The sequence below is a fragment of the Elgaria multicarinata genome, chromosome 6 (genome assembly GCF_023053635.1).
Source record: "Elgaria multicarinata webbii isolate HBS135686 ecotype San Diego chromosome 6, rElgMul1.1.pri, whole genome shotgun sequence".
NCBI classification, from domain to species: domain Eukaryota; kingdom Metazoa; phylum Chordata; class Lepidosauria; order Squamata; family Anguidae; genus Elgaria; species Elgaria multicarinata.
The window spans coordinates 121,632,204-121,651,130 of record NC_086176.1 but is presented as its reverse complement, the minus strand read 5'-3'; the positions used below and the strand labels follow the sequence as shown (position 1 = coordinate 121,651,130).

The 18,927-nt window shown below is 57.4% G+C and overlaps 2 protein-coding genes across 2 annotated transcripts in view; both read right to left on the bottom strand.

Moving 5' to 3' along the window:
• The window catches only part of TLN1 (talin 1), a 93,575-nt gene extending 86,293 nt beyond the window's left edge, over nucleotides 1-7,282 (bottom strand). Inside the window, exon 1 of the mRNA XM_063128349.1 lies at nucleotides 7,273-7,282. The gene's annotated coding sequence lies outside the window, so the exon portion shown is untranslated. The remainder of the gene's footprint in view (nucleotides 1-7,272) is intronic.
• GBA2 (glucosylceramidase beta 2) lies at nucleotides 4,988-18,669 on the bottom strand. The gene is made up of 17 exons (XM_063128367.1): nucleotides 18,514-18,669; nucleotides 17,585-17,676; nucleotides 17,260-17,375; nucleotides 16,700-16,918; nucleotides 15,267-15,506; nucleotides 14,757-14,859; nucleotides 14,526-14,679; nucleotides 12,021-12,146; nucleotides 11,071-11,246; nucleotides 10,709-10,813; nucleotides 8,843-8,950; nucleotides 8,129-8,280; nucleotides 7,892-7,998; nucleotides 6,752-6,894; nucleotides 6,518-6,633; nucleotides 5,966-6,157; nucleotides 4,988-5,825 (listed from the first exon to the last, which is right to left on the bottom strand). Exons 1-17 carry the CDS (start codon nucleotides 18,666-18,668, stop codon nucleotides 5,574-5,576), a joined length of 2,556 nt encoding a protein of 851 aa, XP_062984437.1. The 5' UTR covers nucleotide 18,669; the 3' UTR covers nucleotides 4,988-5,573.
• Nucleotides 18,670-18,927: the final 258 nt, after the last annotated feature.

Sequence of the window (18,927 nt, the reverse complement as noted above, 5' to 3'; positions counted from 1 at the left end):
GTCCACAGCGTTCCCACAGTCCACAAGGGATGTTACCCAATCAAAAAATGAGATCAAATTAGTCTGACAGGATTTGTTCCTGACAAATCCATGTTGGCTTCTAGTAATCACTGCATTAATTTCAAGGTGTTTACAGACTGACTTCTTTATAATCTGCTCCAGAATTTTCCCAGGGATGGATGTCAGACTGACTGGTCTGTAGTTCCCAGGTTCCACCTTTTTGCCCTTTTTGAAGATAGGGATGTTAGCCCTCCTCCAGTCGTCCGGCACGTCACCCGTCTTCCATGATTTTGCAAAGATAATAGTGGTTCTGAGAGTTCTTCCATCAGCTCCTTTATTACTATAGGATGTAGTTCATCAGGCCCTGGAGATTTGAACTCGTTCAAAGAAATTAGGTATTTCTTGATCATTTGTTTATCAATATCAAACTGCCATCCTGCCACTTCAGCTAGTACTTCACTTTTTCTAGGGGGGTCATAGACCCGCATTCATTTATTTATTTATTTATTTATTACATTTCTATACCGCCCAATAGCCGGAGCTCTCTGGGCGGTTCACAAAAATTAAAACCATTCAAAGTATAAAACAACAGTATAAAACCATAATATAAAATACAATATAAAAGCTCAACCAGATAAAAACAGCAGCAATGCAAAATTACAAATTTAAAACCATGTTATTTAAAACTTATAGATTGTTAAAATGTTGGGAGAATAAAAAGGTCTTCACCTGGCGTCTAAAAGCATATAATGTAGGTGCCAAGCGAACCTCCTTAGGGAGCTCATTCCACAGCCGGGGTGCCACAGCAGAGAAGGCCCTCCTCCTGGTAGCCACCTGTCTCACTTCCTTTGGCAGGGGCTCACGGAGAAGGACCCCTGAGGATGACCTTAGGGTCTGGGCAGGTACATATGGGAGGAGGCGTTCCTTCAGATAACCTGGCCCCAAGCCGTTTAGGGCTTTAAATGTTAATACCAGCACTTTGAATCGGGCCCGGACCTGGACTGGCAGCCAATGAAGCTGGAAAAGGACTGGTGTAATGTGGTCTCGTCGGCCAGTCCCTGTTAGTAAATGGGCTGCCCTGTTTTGCACCAGTTGAAGTTTCCGGACCGTTTTCAAAGGCAGCTCCATGTATAACGCATTGCAGTAATCCAAACGAGAGGTTATCAGAGCATGGATAACTGTAGCTAGGCTATCTCTGTCCAGATAAGGGCGCAGCTGGTATATCAGCCTGAGCTGATAAAAGGTGCTCTTTGCCACTGAGTTCACCTGTGCCTCAAGTGACAGTTCTGGATCCAAGAGCACCCCGAAACTACGGACCCGATCCTTTAGGGGGAGTGCAACCCCGTCCAGAACAGGGCAAACATCACCTCGCCGGACAGAAGAACCACCCGCTAATAGTACCTCCGTCTTGTCTGGATTGAGTTTCAGTTTATTAGCCCTCATCAAGTCCATTACCGTGCCCAGGCACTGGTTCAGAACAGCCACTGCCTCACCTGGGTTTGATGAAAAGGAAATGTAGAGCTGGGTATCATCTGCATATTGATGACACCTCAGTCCACATCTCCGGATAACCTCTCCCAGCGGCTTCATGTATATGTTAAACAGCATAGGGGATAAGATAGAGCCCTGTGGAACCCCATGGCTTAGGTGCCACGGCACAGAGCAATAATCCCCCAGCATCACCTTCTGGAATCGGCCATCCAAGTAGGAGCGGAACCACTGCAACGCAGTACCTCCAACTCCCAGCTCAGACAACCTATCCAGAAGGATACCATGGTCGATGGTATCGAAGGCCGCTGAGAGGTCCAGGATAATCAACAGGGTCGCACTCCCCCTGTCTCTCTCCCGACAGAGGTCATCCCACAGGGCGACCAAGGCAGTTTCCATTCCAAAACCAGGCCTGAAACCCGATTGAAATGAATCTAGATAATCCGTTTCATTCAAGAGTGCCTGGAGTTGTCCTGCAACCACCCGCTCAAGCACCTTGCCCAGGAAAGGGATATTAGCCACCGGCCTGTAGTTGTTAACATCCTCCGGGTCCAGATTAGGCTTCTTCAGGTGTGGTCTAATTACTGCCTCTTTTAAAGGGGCCGGCACCACTCCCTCTCTCAAGGAGGCATTTACAACCTCCTGGACCCAGCCGGCGATCCCCTCCTTATTTGATGTAATGAGCCACGAGGGGCAAGGGTCAAGCACACAGGTGGTCGACCGGACTTGGCCAAGCACCTTGTCCACATCCTTGGGCCTCACCAGCTGAAACTCATCCAATAAAACTGAACCGGACGGCGCTCCAAACACCTCTACTAGTGGAGCTGCATTAAGTGTGGTGTCCAATTCATGACGAATCTGAGCGACTTTATCTTCAAAGTGCCGTGCAAACTCATCACAGCGTGCTGCCGAGGGTTCCACCATCTCTCGCCCTGGCCCAGAGTGTAACAGGCCACGAACAACACGGAAAAGCACTGAGAAGATGCAATGCTGTTGGAAAAGAACTGCCTCTTTGCCACCCTCACCGCCACAGAATAGGCTCGATAGTGAGCTCTAGCCCGTGTTCGATCAGACCCAGCACGAGTTTTCCTCCACCTGCGTTCTAGCCGTCTCCCCTCTTGCTTCATCACCCTCAGCTCAGGTGTATACCAAGGAGCTGACCGGGCTCTGCTCAGAGGGAGAGGACGCTTGGGCGCGATCGTGTCAACCGCCCGAGTCATCTCTGCATTCCACAGAGCGACCTGGGCTTCGACAGGAGCACCAGCCATACCAGCAGGAAAATCCCCCAGAGCCCTCTGGACTCCATCAGAGTCCATTAGCCTCCGGGGGCGGACCATTTTAATAGGCCCCCCACCCTTGCAGAGGGGAAAGGCCGCCGAGAGTCTAAACCTCAATAGGAAGTGATCTGACCATGACAAGGGGGTAGATGTTAATTCCCCCACTTCCAGATCACCATCCTCCTGCCCAGTTGAGAAAACCAAGTCAAGTGTGTGTCCCTTTGCATGTGTTGGGCCGATGACATGTTGAGACAGCCCCATGGTTGTCATGGCGGCCATGAAGTCCTGAGCCGCCCCGGATACAGAAGCCTCAGCATGGAAGTTGAGATCCCCCAGAACCATCATCCTGGGAGAAGACTGAGGCAAAGTAGGAATTGAGCACTCTGGACTTTTCTGTGTCATGTGTTATCAATTTGCCATCCTCATTAAGCAGTTGAACCACCATTTCTTTCCTGTCTTTTACTACTCACATATCTGAAGAAAGCCTTTTTATTGCTTTTAGCATCCCTCGCTAATCTCAGCTCTTTCTCAGCTTTAGCCTTCCTGACGCCATTCCAGCACTTCTGTGCCACCTGTCTATACTCTTTTTTTGTGGCCTGGCCTTCCTTCCACTTCCTATATGTGTCCTTTTTTGTTTTCAGGTCATCTCTAAGCTTTTTGTGGAGCCACATTGGTTTCTTCTGTTGTCTCCTTTTTACCTTGTTGGAATTGTTTGTAATTGTGCCTTTAAAGTTTCCTTTTTTAAATACTCCCACCCATCCTCATTAGGGCCACTTGCAATGGGACCTTACTTATTATAGTTCTAGGTTTAGTAAAATCGGGTTTTCTAAAATCCAGAGTATGTGCATGGCTACACTCAGCTTTTGCTTCCTTTAAAATCAGGAACTCATGTATAATGTGGTCACTTTCCGCCAGAGTTCCCGTAACTTCCACTTTATCCACTAGGTCATCCCTATTAATCAGAATCAAGTCAAGGATACCCCCCCTCCCCAGAGCTCCTATCAGCAATGATGCTTTCCACTCTAGCCAAGGGCACAAATGGGGCAGAGGTTGCAGGCCTGTGCTGGCTCAGATCCACCTGCCCGAACTCAGATCCCCCTGCAATGTGGAGCACATCCTGTTCCGTGGAGGCATCTGTGGAGAGGGCAAACACTCCTCTTGGCTGCTCCATGAAGAGCCCAGCAAAGGAAAGCGGGAGGCTGGGGTGAGGAGGGGGCTAGCCTCCTCCAACAGGTGCTGCAGCCGTGTCCTTTCCCTCCCTCTCTTGTCCTGGAGGTCATGCCCTGGAAGGGGCAGGTGACTAAACCAGAGGCGCCCTAAGCAGACGCAGGAGGACTTTGGCGGCGGCAGCAGCAGGGGCTGAAATGGAACAGGCGGCAGAGGTTGATAGGTGCTGGACAGTTCAGGAGCTCCGGGCTTTCTCTTGCTGCGGCAGCTGCTTCTGAAAGACCCCTGCAAGGAACACAGGGCCGTGGCTTGGCGTGGCCATTGGCCACTTCTGTCCTTCCCTTGGGGTTACCCAACAGCTGCTACTCAGAACCAGGTGGATGCTGATGATCTCTGCTGACAGAGGAGCATCACAGCGCTCCTTCCCAGCAGAAGGAACCAGGGAAACCAGAGGAACTAACTTTCCCCAACGCCGGCTGCACCAGCGGCCCCTGGCTGGCCAAGGTTCTTGTTTGCGGAGGTCAGAGCAGCAGGTACCAGTGACCAACCTGGGCCAAGGCATCCTTCTGCCCACTGCTGCCAGGCCAGGCATGCTTTGGGGAACGGAGAGGAGCCAAGGGCTGGAGGCCAGAGGGGAAGGGAAGCCTGGCACCGGTAGTGGCAGTGGCAGCACCAGCCCATGGAGGAGCTGCTTGGGATTGGGGCCGTCCAGCCTTCCCCTTGTTGCTATCGGGAGAGCAAAGCCCTTGCCTCGGGGCTAGCGGACACAGCAGTTCAGGGAAACCCATACCTGAGCACCCCTATTTCCAAAGCCAAGGTCCCCCCTTTCTACTCCTGAACCCCAGAGCACGGACGCAAGGACTAAACAAAGCAAAGGGGAATGGCTGGGGTGGGGCGGAGGGGGCTGGGAGCATCTTGGAACCAGCACAAGGCTACCTGAAGCAGGTAGGAGGGAGCTAGAGAAACCCAGACCAGACCCTCCCCCCCCTCCAACATCCAGCTCTCGGGACCTGCTCAAGGCAGGTCCCAGAGCCCCCACCTCCTCCTTCCAGGCCCCCAGGAGTGGCCAAGGGAGGTGCAACTTCACCACGCAGGAGCAGAAATCAACAAAAGGCTCCTCACCAGAAACAGTTTATTTTAAATTAAAATTATTCAGCATCTAAAAATATGTCTGGTGCAACCCAGATTGTGTAGAGCTTGATTGTGTGCAAATCACTGGGGGAGGAGGGGGGAGGAGGAAAGCAAAGGGGTCAGGGGCTGATTGGGGGTGAGGGAGACCCCCCCCTGCACCGGAGCATTGCTCAGCTCCAGCTGGGCATGGGCAGCCGAGGGAGGGGAAAGGGTCCTTCACATACACCATGCAGCAGCACAGCCCTGAGCGGGGTGGGGGTGGGGGTGAGGCGGCCCAGCCATGCAGGCCCCTCCGGCCCTAGGCTCAAATCCAGCTCTAACACCCCCTCCCTGCCTCACAAGGCCAGAGGTAGCCCTGGGCCAGCCAGGAAAGGGAGGGCCCCCCACCTACGACAACGCCCCCACCTCCTGCAGAAGAGCCTGGGAGAAGGGCTGCACGGCCACAGCTGGCTGCCAAAGCTTCCTCTCCAGAGGCAGCCACAGCCGCCCTCCTGGCTGTGTCGGCCCGGCTCAAGGCCCGATGGAGCTGGCCGCCACCGCTGCCGCATCATCACCCGCATCTAGGGGGGCGGGGGGCGGTTGTGTGGCCTGGCGCTCCAGAGCCAGCTGCATGCTCCAGATGCTGAGGGGCCGCATGTAGGCCAGAGAGCGGAAGACCCTCTTCTGGCAGTACGCCTCGGGGGTCTGGAAGGCCATGCCCAGGCGCTCCCACACGGTCCGGTAGCAGCCTTCGGCGGTGCGGAGGCCCTCTTGCAGGAGACCCTGTGGAACGGGGTGGGGAAAGGAATGGACGGACAGGGCAGAGGGAAGACAGAGTCAGTGCCTGCCTGCCTGCCTGCCTGCCTGCCTGCCTGCCCGCCCGCCCGCAGGCCCCAGCCCGGCTCCTGCCAGTTGGCACCTACCTCCTGGATCATGGTAGCCGCGAGGGCGTACACCACGCCGACCCACACTTCGTTCGACTGCAAGCTGGAGGAGTCCGGCACCCCATTGGGACGCATGCCGTTCACGGCCCCCATCGTGCCGTCGGAGAAGCCCAGCACGTTCGCCTCAAAGATGGTCCTCAGGGCACTCAGCACGTGGCTCCGGGGGAAGACCTGCGCGGGAGAGAGGGGAGGGCCTTCAGGCAGGGCTGTGCCCCACTGAAGGGGGGCAGCCCAGGCCACAGTCTGGCTCCAAAAGCAGCCCAAAGGCCCCCGCTGTGAGGCCCTCTGGGCCCCAGGCAGTGATTCCCCAACGGAGGATCCTGTCCGGGGGGGGGGCTTGTATCTCTTGCCCCCTCCCCACTCTGTTCCGCCACAGCAAGTGTGCAGAGAGCGAGCGAGCTGGGAGGGGGACATACGCTGGGGCCCAGGTAGTCCTGGAGGGCCACCCTCCTGCCCCTTTGGCCAGTGCTGAGGCAGGGAAGCCGTCACCCTGTGACCTCCGGAGCCCTGCCCTCTGCCTCCTTCCCTCACCTCGGATTTGCCCTCGCCCAGACCGCAGGCCCGGAGGAACCACTGCCCAGCCAGCTGGTCCGACATGATGCTGTTGGATGAAGGGCTCCTGCTGCTGTCGTAGTTGTAATACTTCCCTAGAGTGCGGGTGGGTGGGAGAAAAGACAGGTAAATGCGCGGTAGCCCCCATCTGGGGTGCCCTTTGCCCAGGGGCCTGTGAGAGAGGCGGGCAGGCGCCACCTGGCCCAGACGTACCATTCCAGAGCAGCCTCTCAAAGGCCACCGTGCCCTTGGCCAGGATATCGGAGTATTTCTGCAGGACCTCACCCTCACCCAAGATCTCGGCCATCTTGCACATCATGCAGACGGCTGCCAGCCACAGGCTGCCACAGTAGGCGCTGCCAAAGCAAAGGAGACAGAGGTCAGCTCAAGCAGCCCCAGGCAAGGAGCACATGCTCCAGAGGGAGGAGGAGAGGGAGGGGGGACAGAGACCACCACCACCGAGAGAGAGAGAACCCAAGGAGCCTCTGCGAGCGGCTGCACGAGGGCCCTGGTGTGGCAGGCACAGAAGGAGCGGTGAAGAGGGGCCCCTCCAGCGGAGCCCTCCTGAGCCACGCAACGTCGTGGCCTACAGGGGGAGACCGAGGAAGGCCTCTGCGGAACAGAAGGGCCCACGTGCCGCAGCTGACAGGGGGAGGAATCGAGGAAGCAGCCCGAGACTGAGCCGGCACATGCACACCAGTACTGACTGGCAGCCGCCGCTCTCCAGGGCGTTTTCCAGCTCCGCCTGGAAACGCTGCCAGGGATCGCTCTGGGGACCATGTCCTGCTGGGAACTGCGGCTCTCCCCGAACATTGCCCAGGCTCTGGGGCCTGCAAGCTTCCGCTGTGACCAGCCACAGGAAGAGCGTTCTGGGTGCAGCTGCCAGGCCTCCAGCAAGCGGTCGGCTCGTCCCTGTTCACTGCTCTCTCTCTCTCTGAGAAAGAGAGCTGCATGCAAGTTCCAGGAAGCCAGATTCCGGCTGGGCATCAGAAAAAACTTCCTGGTTTGTTAGAGCAGTACAACAATGGAACCAGTTACCTAGGGAGGTTGTGGGCTTTCCCATAGACAAGAGGCAGCTAGACAACCATCGGTCAGGGATGCTTTAGGGTGGATTCCTGCTCAATGCAGGAGGGTTGGATTCGATGGCCTTACAGGCACCTTCCAACTCTACTATTCTATGATTCTATAGGCCACAGCGATAAAGGTCAAGTATGGCAGCAGCGGAGGCAACCTCTGGCAAGGGGCTGAGAGCTCCCTCTCTGGGGGGCTACGGTGGGTGGTGGGTGGGGACAGGACAGCTCACTGCCAGAGACCAGTGGATGGCCAAGGCCCCTTCCTTCCTCCCTCCCTCACCTGGCTCCAGTCACCACCCAGGCATCATACGTTTGGTCAGCAAAACCAGAGTTCTCAATGAGGCCGTCCCCGTCTGTGTCAAACTTCAGCTCCGAGTCCATGACGGCCTGTGAGAGGTGGGAGGGGGGGAGAGGGCTGTATGCAGCGGCTCTCAGGAGTCTGCAGCCGGCCCCCCGGAATCCACCTGCCACAGGGCCGGAGGGAAGCCCTCCCCGCCAGCTGCCCACCTAGCCGTACCTGGCAGATGGGCCACATGTCTCGCAGGTACACGGCGTCCTCCATGAGGTAGTAGTCCCGGTACACCTGCAGCACAAACTTCAGGTTCAGGTCCTTCCAAGTGGCCGTGTCATGGATCAGGTAGGCGTTGACACGTTGCCATGGCTCGTCGTCTGGCGGTGACGGAGGAGGAGGAGATGACCAAATCAGGGCCCCGGACTCTGCAGTGCCTGTCCCCCAGCTGCCCGCCCCCTTAATCTGCCATCACTTGAGAGAACGACAGAACCCCACCTGGGCATAAACACGAAACGGTGAAGGACAGGCAAGAGAAAGCAAACCCTGCAGAGGCAGCATCTCCAAGCGTGTCTGAAAACCATCCGATTTAACGGCCCTAAGTGCAAACACAGCCACCTGCAGCCCTCCAGATGGTCTGGGCTGCACAGTCCAAAATGTCCCACAGGAATAGAGGAAGGTCAGCGACCGGAACGCCCCACTCTGGGAGCGCCTTGGCCCAGGAACACAGCCAGCGCCGGCCCTGAATCATAGAGGCCCCGAGCCCACGACAGGGGAGCTGAGCATCTCGTACACGGCAGGGTTACAATCCTGCCGGGAGGCAGAGCCCTGGGAGGGGCTTCCGCCCCAGCCTCAACCTGCTCCAGGCTGCTCAGCGTCATTTCCGGCCATCCAGCCCTCGTGCAGCCCCATCGCCGTGAGCAGAGGCAGAAGCCGCCTTACCAGGCTCCCCGATGTCGTGGGGCACCACGTTGCGCAGCTTCACCTGGGCCGTCTGCCCACTCATCAAGTACAGCCGAGGGTGCGCGTCCTCCTTCAGCACGGCGGCAGCTGCAAGGAGGCAACGGGAGACCCCCTGAGGCGACGCTCACGAGAGCCGCTGGGCAGATTTCATTTATTTATTTATTGCATTTGTATACCGCCCCGTAGCCAAAGCTCTCTGGGCGGCGCACATAAGATAAAAACACTTAAGAACAAAATACAAAAATTAAAAACCTCTGAGGGCACCCGAGCCAGGCCTCCCACCCCCACCCAAGGCAAGGGTGCCATGCCAGGACTCAGGCTGCAGCCTGGCCAGAAGATGCGTGAGCCTCCCTGCTACACGGTCAACACAACGGAGGCCCGGCCTTCACGCCAACTCGGCTTTATTGTGCGAACGGCAAGAACATCAGAAGAGCCCTGAGGCAGGACCAGGCCGAGGGCCCATCTAGTCCAGCGTTCTGTTCACACAGCAGCCAGGCAGCCATCGGCCAGGGATCCATGAAGCAGGACATGAGTGCAACAGCACCCTCCCACCCATGATCCCTAGCAGTTCGTATACTTCCACCTAACTGCCTCGGATACCGGAGCTTTCCCACCACACCGCTTCATAGAATCATAGAATAGCAGAGTTGGAAGGGGCCTACAAGGCCATCGAGTCCAACCCCCTGCTCAGTGCAGGAATCCACCCTAAAGCATCCCTGACAGAGGGTTGTCCAGCTGCCTCTTGAAGGCCTCTAGTGTGGGAGAGGCCACAACCTCACCAGGCAACTGATTCCATTGTCGTACTGCTCTAACAGTCAGGAAGTTTTTCCTGATGTCCAGCTGGAATCTGGCTTCCTTTTAACTTGAGCCCGTTATTCCATGTCCTGCACTCTGGGAGGATCGAGAAGAGATCCTGGCCCTCCTCTGTGTGACAACTTTTTAAGTATTTGAAGAGTGCTCTCATGTCTCCCCTCAATCTTCTCTTCTCCAGGCTAAACATGCCCAGTTCTTTCAGTCTCTCTTCATAGGGCTTTGTTTCCAGACCCCTGATCATCCTGGTTGCTCTCCTCTGAACCCGCTCCAGCTTGTCTGCGTCCTTCTTGAATTGTGGAGCCCAGAACTGGACACAATACTCTAGATGAGGCCTAACCAGGGCTGAATAGAGAGGAACCAGTACCTCACATGATTTGGAAGCTGTACTTCTATTAATGTAGCCCAAAATAGCATTTGCCTTTCTTGCAGCCATATCGCACTGTTGGCTCATATTCAGCTTGCAATCTACAACAATTCCAAGATCCTTCTCGTTTGTAGTATCGCTGAGCCAAGTATCCCCCATCTTGTAACTGTGCCTTTGGTTTCTATTTCCTAAATGTAGAACTTGGCATTTATCCCTATTAAATTTCATTCTGTTGCTTTCAGCCCAGCACTCTAGTCTATCAAGATCACATTGAAGTTTGTTTCTGTCTTCCAGGGTATTAGCGAAACTCGCTGCCACAAGACCTAAGCAGTTCACCTTGAGCGCTCAGTGAGGCAAGGCTTTGGCAAGGGAGAGACGCTGCCGCCTGCCTCGTCAACAAGGACGGAGGAACCCGGGAGGCTGCTTCCGCCCCTCCCTTAAGCACCGGCTCCCATGCGTGGCAGAGCGCCTCCAACCACCCCCAGTTCTCCCTCTCTCAGTGCCGATGCGCCCCCTCCTCAGAAGGTACTGGGGGGGGTGAGGGGCAGGGCCTGGGCCACCTGACTGTCAATGCCACAGGGTGACGCCTGACGGGTGGGCAGCAGGGAGTGCTGGGCAGCAGGCAGGCCCCGGCTAGGCCCTTGCCGCTCGCTCTCTCGCTCACCCACCCATGTCGTATTGCAGGCTGAGCTCCAGCTTCGGCCACAGCATGACCAGAGCGAAGGAGGCGTAAAAATGGACGTCGTAGGTGTTGTACATCCGGTACTCCTGACCTGGGAGGCAGCAGAGGGAAGTCAGTTAGCAGAGGGTGTCCTCTGCCTCCAGCAGCAGCAGAGCCCCCAGCCCATCCCCCATGGCAGTGCCTGAGTGGCTTATTCAAGGCGGGATGTGGAAGACCACCCCGGCTTCCCTGCCTCCCTCTCTCCCTCCCTCCCTCCGGGTGTGACTTCCAACATACATACACCCCCGCCCCCGTGGCAACCATAGGGCGGGGGGGGGGGGGGAGGGAACGCCCAGGGCAGCCACTTACCTTCCAGGTAAGCAAACCTCCCGTATTCCTGCAGGACTGGGAGCAGCTGGGAGAGGCCCTGGGAGAGGCCCTGGGAGGCGGCATCCTCCGGCAGCAGCTCCACCCAGATGGTGCCTCCGTCAGCCAGGAAATACAGCTCATTGAAGAGGGCCGACTTGTACCAAGGGGGCAGGTCGCTGCACGGGGAGGGCAAAGGGAGGCACTCACACCCAGCCTTCCTCTGCAAGCCACACCCCCCCCCCTTGCTGCCAGAGGCCAGGTCACCCTTGCTCCCACCCGTGAACCATCCTGGGCGCTGCTGGCGTTTCTCTCCAAAGGGCGTCTCGGCACATCGAGTGCGGCCCTCTCCCGGGAACCAAGGCGTGGGGGCGTGGGAAGGTGGCCCCCACCAAAGCTAGGACAGCCCAGGGCTGCCTTTGCACAGGCTTGCACACTGCCTCTTGCCTAGCTGCCCAGGGAGAGAATATTGTTGTCAGAGCGTGTGTGAGGGTGGGGCAAGGAGAGATCTCCAGGGGCACTCTGGTGGGTTTACGCCCCAGGCCAGGCGAATGCTTTGTGGAGTCCAGAAGTCCCTGTCCACAGCCAATCAAAGGGGAACACAGCCCGGTGCAGGGAAGGGCGTGCAAACGCTCACGCACCCAGAGCTGCTCAGGAAATGGTTCCAGCCCCCGACGAGCAGCCTCCAACACAACGAGGCCGGTTGTGGCAGTGGCAAGCTGGCTCGGACTACAGGTCCATCAGCCTCGGTACTGACCAGAAGCCACAGCTCTGCAGGGCCTTTTCCTTGCCTCACCTGGAGAAATGACGGGGACTGAATCTGGGGCCTTCCGGGAACAAACTACAGCTGGGCAGAAGCACAGGGGAGCTGCCCAGCCCCCATGGCCGTGTTCCTAGCAGCCCCCTGCGCTGCCTTGGCCAAGGTCACTCTGCAGAGGCAGCCACAGCTGTACCTGCTCTCCAAGATGGGCTGCTGCCAGGCCTCGATCCTCTTCTCCCAGTCCTTGTAGTGTGTGAGCATGTAGTGGGAGAGGGCAGGGCACGCATCACCCTCCGTGCCGAAAAAGCGCGTGTACCGCCTGCGGAGACAGACCGAAGACAAACGGGGTGGGCAGGTGGCAGAACTCCTCGCTGGCCAGAAGAGCCTGCTGCAGGCGGGAGGGCACAGGCTGGTCCTGGTGGGCAGCAATGCTCTCTCTGCCCTCTTACACAAACCCTCGGACGAACTGGTGACGTTACGTGGGGCGCATGTTATGAATTCGTGGTGCTAGGTGTGCATTATATACCTAGGGCGAGAGTGGGACGAGCGGCAGGAGAAACGGTGCGTCTGCATTTGCGCGATACCGGTCCATAGCATTCCCACAGTCCACAAGGGAGGTTACCCAATCAAAGGGTGAGATCAGATTAGTCTGGCAGGGTTTGTTCGTGACAAATCCATGTTGGCTTCTAGCAATCACTGCGTTGTTTCTGAGGTGCTTACAGATTGACTTCTTTACAACCTACTCCAGCATTTCCCCAGGAACTGATGTCAAGAGTAACTGGTCTTAAGTTCCCAGATTACCCCTTTTTGAAGACAGGGACGTTAGGGTCCCCAAGGGAACGTAATAGGATTAGAGTCATAGAAATGGTGGGGGATGGGGAAAGAGAGGCAATGGAGAGTTGGAATAAGACGAAAAAGAGGGCCACACATTAGAAGCAGAAAAACTGAGAATTGTAATTAAAAACAAACAAACCCAACGATGACCATTTGAGATGGAGAAACTTTACAGCTGAACAAAAAGTAGAGGGAAAAGCAAGGAGAACAGGAAAAATGGAGAGCAAAGACGGAGAGCCATAAAATTTCTAAGATGACTTCCAGAGACTTCACTGCTTATGTGGCAGTTGAAGATCTCTCGAGTTTTCCTTTCAACCTTTGAAAAAGCGCCACGTTTGCAGGACATCAGGAAAAACGTCCTGACTGTTAGAGCAGTACGACAATGGAACCAGTGACCTAGGGAGGTTGTGGGCTCTCCCACACTAGAGGCCTTCAAGAGGCAGCTGGACAAGCATCTGTCAGGGATGCGTTAGGGTGGATTCCTGCCTTGAGCAGGGGGTTGGACTCGATGGCCTTGGAGGTCTCTTCCAACTCTACTATTCTATGATTCTATGACATTCTGAAACAGGAATAAATGAAGCATTGTCCACCTCATGGTCCCACCCTTACCTGCCCTCAAAGCACAGGGATTGGAGGCCCTGGTAAAACATGCCCTGGGATTGGAAGGTGGATCTGCCATTCACTCAAGCCCACTCCCTCTCCCCATCAGCATTTAGAGAAAGGGAAGCAAAAAAAGTGTTTGGGAGGGTGGGGAGACCCACCCTCTGCCCTTCCGAAGCTGAATTGCAAGAGAAGCCTCATGCAGAGGCCAGCTACAGTTCTGGTCCCTTTGGAGGGAAGCCTCAGGAAGAGCCAGAAATGGTCCAAAGGGCTCTGATTCGGCTCGGGCTTTGGTCAAATCCGATGCGCATCCCTAGTGACATACCTGCCAAGATAATACCTCATAGCTGGGGAGAGGACACCCACCCCTCACGCAGTAGGATGGTGCAGACCCCCCCACCAGGGAGGACAGAATTGTTTTTAAATGGATACTGTTTTTATACTGTTTTTGTTTTTTTTAAAAAAAATTGTATACTTTTAATGTTTACTATTTTTAATGTTGTAAACCGTCCAGAGAGCTTCAGCTGTGGGGAGGTATATAAATGTAATAAAATAATAAATAAATAAATAAATAAATAAATAAATAAATAAATGAGCACATCATGCACTTGTCCGGGAGGAGCACGGCTGGTCCTTCACATTCCGAGCAGCCCCTGGAGACACGCTTCAGCAGCCTGACCCTGGCCCACACAATTCCAGCCAGAGCCCCCCAACCCCATTCCCAGGAGATCAGGGGTCTGGAAACAAAGCCCTATGAGGAGAGACTTGAAAGAACTGGGGGGATATTTAGCCTGGAGAAGACTGAGGGGAGACATGATAGCACTCTTCAAGGACTTGAAAGGTTGTCACACAGAGGAGGGCCAGGATCTCTTCTCAATCCTCCCATTGTGCAGGACATGGAATAATGGGCTCAAGTTACTGGAAGCCAGATTCTGGCTGGACATCAGGAAAAACTTCCTGGCTGTTAGAGCAGCATGACAACAGAACCAATGACCAAGGGAAGTTGTGAGCTCTCCCACACTGGAGGCCTTCAAGAGGCAGCTGGACAGCCACCTGTCAAGGATGCTTTAAAGATGGATTCCTGCACTGAGGACTCGACGGCCTTATAGGCCCCTTCCAGCTCAACTATTCTATGATTCTATGACCCCCAATGCTTGATACTAGCAATCCTCCTGCCTGGCAGCCAGAAAGGGACACTGGTCCCTGCAACTGGGTGGGAAGGGGGGGAGAGTAGCCGAGCTCCATCAGGCACCCATCCACCCACCTGTGGTGCTCCTTCTCTCTGGATCCGAAGCGGATGCGAGGCATATCCCAGGCCAAGCCAAGCTCCAGCGTCCCGTGCCCATGGGCTGGCACCGTGCAGGTGGCACACACTGCTGCCGCACAAGCCTCCCCCTTCTCTGACGGGGGGCTTTTGCCTGCAAGGGAGAGACACACATCAGAGACTCAAGCCTCTCGCCCCCTCCACCTTGCCCTCCCACAGCCTGGGGCTCACCTAGTGGGGATGCCAGCTTGCCATCGTCTAGCAGGTCCTGCCACACATCCAGGCCAGTGCCGGCAGGGTTGAAGGTGGTGAGGTGGGTAATGGCGGTGCCTGCCTGGACAGGAGAGGAGAAAGGGTGAATGCCGTCCTCTTTCCTCCTGGCACCGGGAGCCTCGTGGCGAGAACTCCAGCAGGCACAGCCAGAGGAGGCTGGCGGGAGGAAGGCAGGCAGGCAAGAAGGGTGCTCCCACTGCCACAGGGCACCTGGACTATTATTATTATTATTATTATTATTATTATTATTATTATTACTATTATTATTATTATTATTATTTATATAGCTAAATCCATCAAGATCCCTTCCTACATTCGTGTTTCAAACCACCCCAGCCTCCCTCTCTGACAGCTGCCTCCTTCAGAGCTGGCTTCAGCCCCGTCCTCCTCGCTTCGTTCACAGCAGAGGCCCAATCTCCTGTCCCCAAGGTACCATCCTCACAGCCCGCGCCCAACCCTGCCCCATACCTTCTCCCGGGCAGAGATGGCCAGCGTGTAGGAGTTCACCGGAAGGCAGTGATGCAGCATCACGCCACGGACGCAATGGCCATCTTTCTCCAGGCTGAAGGGCTCGTTCCAGTGGCCCCCGCGCCGGTCCTCCTTGGTTTCTATGCCGTTCCGGAAGGTGAACATGATTGAGACCTCCATATCCTCACCACTGTTGTTCTCCACCTCCCAGACAAAGACCCCCACTGGCAGGCTGGTGTCCTGGACATGCACAGACCGGGGGGGGGGGGGAGGACAGCGGAGAGCAAAGGGGTCACAGAGGCAGCAGGAAAAAGGTCAACATGTGGCTAAGCAAGCAACCTCACCAGGGAACAGCAAGCGCTACGGCCCCTGCGGCTGCATGCAAGGGTTTGGATTATTATTATTATTTATTTATTTATTTATATAGCACCATCAATGTACATAGTGCTGTACAGAGTAAAAGAGTAAATAGCAAGACCCTGCCGCATAGGCTTACATTCTAATAAAACCATAATAAAACAATAAGGAGGGGAAGAGAAAGCAAACAGGCACAGAGTAGGGTAAACGCCCTACGTCCCTACAACGCTGGATATGAAAGGTCTCAGGTCTCCAGAGGCGACTGCTCCCAAGGGTCCACCAGAGCTTTCTAGTCTGCCTTTCCAAAAAGGCTTATGGGAGGCTGAAGTCACAGTTTCGGCCAAGCACACAAGGTCAACTGGTTATGTTAGTCAACAATTACTTCAAGAGCGGAGCCTGTTTGCTGGAGAGATTATTCTAGCAGAAGCTCCTGTTGTGAACACAGGAGAACACAGAGAACACAGCCCCAGTACTGATCAAAGGTGCTTTGGAAAAACAGCCTGAAACTAGGGCTATTCTCCTAAAACTAGTCTTTCAGGTAATCGAAGACTCCCGTTAAGGCGCCACGGGGCTTCTCAGCAGACAAACGTCATTGCTCAGGCTGCCAGGCTGCTTCATGAAAGACCGTCCTACAGAACCTCTCCGTCGGGTTAAAGGCCGCTTCACCTTCAGGCATCCGGACGTAGGCAGAGCCCCCTCTCTACACGAGCCAGTGGTTGGCTTGCCACAAGCTGATTCATGCAGCTTTTAACGTGCACACAATGACCTGGATCGCCTAGTCCAAACCAGGACAGAAGGTGCTGACAGAACCATGGTGCCTCTAGTGTGAATGCCTCTAGTGTGGCTCTCCCACACTGGAGGCCTTCAAGAGGCAGCTGGACAACCCTCTGTCAGGGATGCTTTAGGGTGGATTCCTGCTAGCACTAGAGGGGGTCGGTGCCCCCCTCCACCCCCTGCCGGTCCATCCCCCCACTGCCTGCAAGAACCCAGCCCGACCCATCCTTCCGCACGGAGACTTGCCTGGGGGAAATGGTCTGGAGCTGGGGAAGGCGCACTCACTGGCCCAACAGGCTCACCTGGTAGTCGTGAGGGATGATGGGAGCGATTTGCCGGCAGGTGAGCACCACGTCCTGCCCAGGCAGCCGGTAGACGGTCCAGGCCCGTGGGTAGAGCGCGTGGTAGAAAGCATAGTGGCCGCAGAAGCCCCAGTTCCAGCCCTGCAAGGTGCTGGGGCGCTCCACCGAGAGCACCTGCTGGTAAACGGTTCGGCCCTTCCGGCGCAGGCAGATGGTGAACTGGGCAGGGGGGAGGAAAGGTCAGAGGCTGGCAGCCCCCACCATTCTCTCCTTCCCTCTGCCCCCCACCCCCGTATCACAGAAGGAGCAGCACTCCACGACTCCTCGGACCAGGAGGCGGCTTTCCAGCCAAACAAGCCCCCAATCGGGAGGCGCAGTCCCACAGCCACAAGCCCCGCCCTCGGGATTCCAAGCAGAAACATGCCCCCCCCCGAAAGGGTGGTGGTGTCCAGGCTGCCAGAGGCCACCCTGGGGGCACGCCCACCGGCCAGGAGGCCCAATGCGCCCAGGCGACTGCAGGGCGCTCTGGGCCCATAGTGGTCATCCACGCACGCACGTACCTGGTCAGCAACCACCGTCTTGTAGTGGTAGAGCCCAGGATTCATTTGCCATCGGCAGAAGTCTCCGCGCCAGCCCCGGGTGATGGATCCTCCCCCAAACCCGCCCAAGGGGCAGCCTATGGAGAAGCAAAAGGGAAGCACACAGGTGACCCTGGGAGGCCCACACGCACCCCTGCTTTGCAACCCCAAGGATCTCAGCCTTCAGACACCCCCCCACGCCGCATGCAATTCCCCACCCCCACACAGCTGCTACTCCACACACCACTCTTCCAGGACCCTGGCTCTGCCTGGCTCCCAGGTGGGGGCCTCCCCCCCCCCAGCATACCGTAGATCTGGCGCAGTGGCTGTGAATTCAGGAGATCGATGAAGGGCTGCTTCTTTTCCACCTGTGTCTTGCGGTACCACCACCGGAAATACCTGGGCAGGAGAGGCATGTGGTCAGCAAAGCAGGCCTGACCGTGCCCCTTGGCGAAGGTGGGGAGGACCCCGTGCCTTCAGGCCTGAGCTCCTGCAGGGCCCGACGCCACCCTATCCGTCCCCCCTCCCCTTGCCTCACAAAGGGGTCACAGGGCGAGAACCAGCAGCCTCTTGCGAGCCACCCGGGGCAGAGCCGGGCCAGCTCCCCGTTCTCTGTGGTTACACACGGATCGCGCTGCCTGCAGCGAAGCTTGCTGCTCGCCCAGAGGCCTCCCAAACACGACACCGGGCGGGCAGGGATCAACCCAGGACGAGGGGGAGGGGAGCTCGGAGGACCAAGGCTGAGACGGGGGGCCTCAAGCAGGCGGGCGGGAGAAAAAGAAGTCCCCCCCCTCATTGCACCTGCAGACGTCGGCTGGAAACACACACACACCCAACACACACACACACCCCGACGGCGTCCCCCTCCGTTTCTCCGGAGCGCAGCCGGCTGGCTGGTTTGGGGGCGCAGAGCAGGTCACCCGCAGCACCCAGCGCTGCCCTCCTCCAACAGGGCGGGGGCAGCCGGCAAGTGCCGCCCGCGGTCAGGCGGCGGCAGCAGCGGCAGCGGCAGCAACGGGCGGCGGACGCGGCTCACCTTTGGCCGAGGCTGCTGCTGCGCTGGCCGAGGGCCCTGGGCGGGAGGGAGGGAGGGAGGGAGGGAGGGAGCCCCTTCCCTTCCCTTCCCCTCCCCTCCCGTCCTTCCGCTGCCCAACTCCGGGCGGGCGCGCCCTGCGGCATATGGCCCGACGGGCCTCCCCCCGGCGACCCACCCCAGCCCCCGGGCGACCCACCCACCTGAGGACGAGGCCCAGGTGCTGCAGGGCATGCGAGGCCGAGACGTCCGAGGCCTGGTAGGGCTTCCTGCGCTCCGCGAAGCGGTGGGCCAGGCACAGCCGCCACCCCCACGGCGGCACCCCGCGCCCCGCCGCGCCGCCCTCGTAGCCGCCCATCAGCGCCTCTGGGCACCCCGCGGGCCCCGCGCCGCCCTCCCGCACGGACGCCACCGCCGCTGCAGCCGGAGGCTCTGACCCGCCGCCGCAGCCCACCGCCCGGGGAGCAGCGCCGCAGGTCGCCATGAGTAGGAAGCAGCCGCTGGGCTGGGCTGGGCCGGGCCGGGCACGGAGCCCGCCGGCGCCCCGCCCCGCCTCTCCGCCCCTCCCCTCCGGCCGCTGCCCCCGCCCCCGCCCACCGCTGCCGGCCGGCGAGAGC